This window comes from Colletotrichum paranaense (assembly GCF_030867605.1).
Source record: "Colletotrichum paranaense strain IMI 384185 chromosome Unknown Scaffold_16.1, whole genome shotgun sequence".
Lineage (NCBI taxonomy): Eukaryota > Fungi > Ascomycota > Sordariomycetes > Glomerellales > Glomerellaceae > Colletotrichum > Colletotrichum paranaense.
The window spans coordinates 493,152-495,627 of NW_026848974.1; the positions used below are offsets into that span (position 1 = coordinate 493,152).

Below are 2,476 nucleotides of genomic sequence, written 5' to 3' on the forward strand. Positions count from 1 at the left end.
GGAGTTTAAACGCCCAGTCTGGCTTCTTCATTTGCGTGTCATTGGGAAAAGTGCTGGCGACTTACGCAAACCTCCCAGGTCAACAAGACATAGCACCAACGAAACCGTCTACTGCGCGCTTTTCGACATTGAGGTCTTTTTACGAGAGTTCTAGACGCAGTCTTTGATAGATCTCGCTTTGCTCAATTCGAAACTCGGACAGCTCGCCTTTTTGTCGCAACGTAGACGTTGGAGTCGTCGTCGTCATCAAAGAGAACTAGCTACGCAGACAACGCTCCTCAAAAGGAAAAGAGACTCGAAGAACAACCGCAACAATGAGCGTCCCTTGGCGCGGAGTGTCCGTCAGCTCGGCTGCAATCGCCGTACTATTGGCCCTGCGACAACCAGTATTCTCGAGATGTCACCTTCTAGTCGCCTTTGTGGGCGCATTTGCCTTCCAGATGCTGTCTTGGGGCATCTTTGTCGTCTTCTTGTTCCCCCAGTACTTCTCTTCTCTGCGCTCGCTTCCGGGGCCCAAAGGTGATCACTGGTTGATGGGACAGTACCCGAGGATCATGCGTGAGCCGACTGGCGTGCCCATGATTGAATGGTGAGTAGAACACCAGAGAGAGAGAGAAAGCTGTCTTGACATGTGACGTGAAAGAGACTAAATGTGTGCGCCACACAGGATCAACACCATCCCTCACGAAGGCATCATTCGCTACCGCGGCTTGTTCAACCAGGAGCGCCTCCTAATCACGTCGCCCAAGGCCCTCGCCGAGGTGCTCGTCACCCACAACTACGACTTCAAGAAGCCCGGCGCCGTCCGCTCGTCCATTGGCCGCATCCTCGGCATCGGCGTGTTGCTGGCCGAGGGCGACGACCACAAGGTCCAGCGCAAGAACCTCATGCCAGCCTTTGCCTTCCGTCACGTAAAGGACCTTTACCCGCTCTTCTGGAGCAAGGCATGCGAGGGCGTCCAGGCCATCACCGATGCCGTCCACGCCGAGGCCACGAAGAGCGCAACCGAAGGGCTCACCGACCCGGAGAAGGCCGCCCTGGGCCCCAACACCGCCGTCCTGGAGATTGGCAACTGGGCGTCGCGCACCACGCTAGACATCATCGGCATGGCCGGTATGGGCCGCGACTTTGGCGCCATCCGCGACCCGGCGAACCCCCTGAACCAGACCTACCAGCACGTCTTCAAGCCGAGCCGTCAGGCCCAGGTCCTCGCGGTCCTTGGCCTGCTCCTCCCGGGTAACCTCGTCCACCACCTTCCCCTGCAGCGCAACGGCGACATCGCAAAGGCAGCCAACACCATCCGCGCCACCTGCCGCGAGCTCATCCGCGAGAAGAAGGAGAAGCTGGAGCGCAAGCAGCTCACCGACATTGACATCCTGTCGGTAGCGCTCGAGTCCGGCTGCTTCACCGAGGACAACCTCGTCGACCAGATGATGACGTTCCTCGCTGCGGGCCACGAGACGACAGCCTCGGCCATGATGTGGGCCATCTACTGCCTCTGCCTCAACCCGGAGGTCCAATCCCGCCTCCGCCTCGAGATCCGCGAGCGCCTCCCGACACCGGGCACGCCCGGCGACATCACGGCCCTCGACATCGACCACATGCCCTACCTCAACGCCGTCTGCAACGAGGTCCTGCGCTACTACTCCCCGGTGCCCATGACCCTCCGCGAAGCCGCCGTCGACACCGTCATCGACGGCAACAAGGTGCCCAAGGGCACGCGCATCATGCTCTGCCCGTGGGCCACAAACAAGGACACCTCGCTCTGGGGCGCCGACGCGGGCCGCTTCAACCCGGACAGGTGGCTCCCCTCGCGCGACGGCGACGCCGCGGAGACCAAGAAGACGGCCAACAGCGGTGGCGCGACGAGCAACTACGCCTTCATGACGTTCCTTCACGGGCCGCGGAGCTGTATCGGGCAGGGGTTCGCAAAGGCCGAGTTTGCGTGTATCCTCGCCTCGTGGATCGGGCGGTTCGAGTTCAGCCTCAAGAACAAGGAGGAGTACGACGAGAAGAATATGACTATCAAGGGCGGCGTCACGGCGCGTCCGTCAAAGGGCTTGCACGTGTACGTCAAGGTCGTCGATGGTTGGTGAGGTGCTTGCGTGCGTGTGTAGGTGTGTGTGTGGAGAGTGTAGGATGTGCTTTGTGTTGTAATTAATGATATGAGCATGACTGGCTGGCTGGCTGGACTGAACTGGGCTGGGTTCCTGGTATGTGTGAGCAACACAAAATGACGTATATAATGGGAAAAGGGGGCACGCTGAGCGCGCAGACGAGCGAGGTCTGTCCCAGCAGAGTGTTCTGGATAGCATTTGGTGCTTGGGAAAGGATAGAAGAACATGGCGTTGGAAACAATAACACATATTCGGTTTGAAACATGAGAGGTCATCAACTGGTTTTTTAAACCAAGGGAAGAGAGTCCGTCCAGAAAGAGACCAAGTCCTCCCGTAAACAGCTCATTAACATCTTGAAA

At 58.7% G+C, this 2,476-nt stretch overlaps 1 protein-coding gene across 1 annotated transcript; it reads left to right on the forward strand.

The window, feature by feature from the left end:
- Positions 1 to 314: 314 nt before the first annotated feature.
- Positions 315 to 2,096, forward strand: CPAR01_14667 (cytochrome P450; the record flags this gene model as incomplete). Its single annotated transcript, XM_060498917.1, has 2 exons — positions 315 to 589; positions 668 to 2,096. The coding sequence occupies 2 exons, from the start codon at positions 315 to 317 to the stop codon at positions 2,094 to 2,096; spliced, it is 1,704 nt and encodes a 567-aa protein (XP_060342380.1).
- Between the last annotated feature and the right edge of the window lie 380 nt (positions 2,097 to 2,476).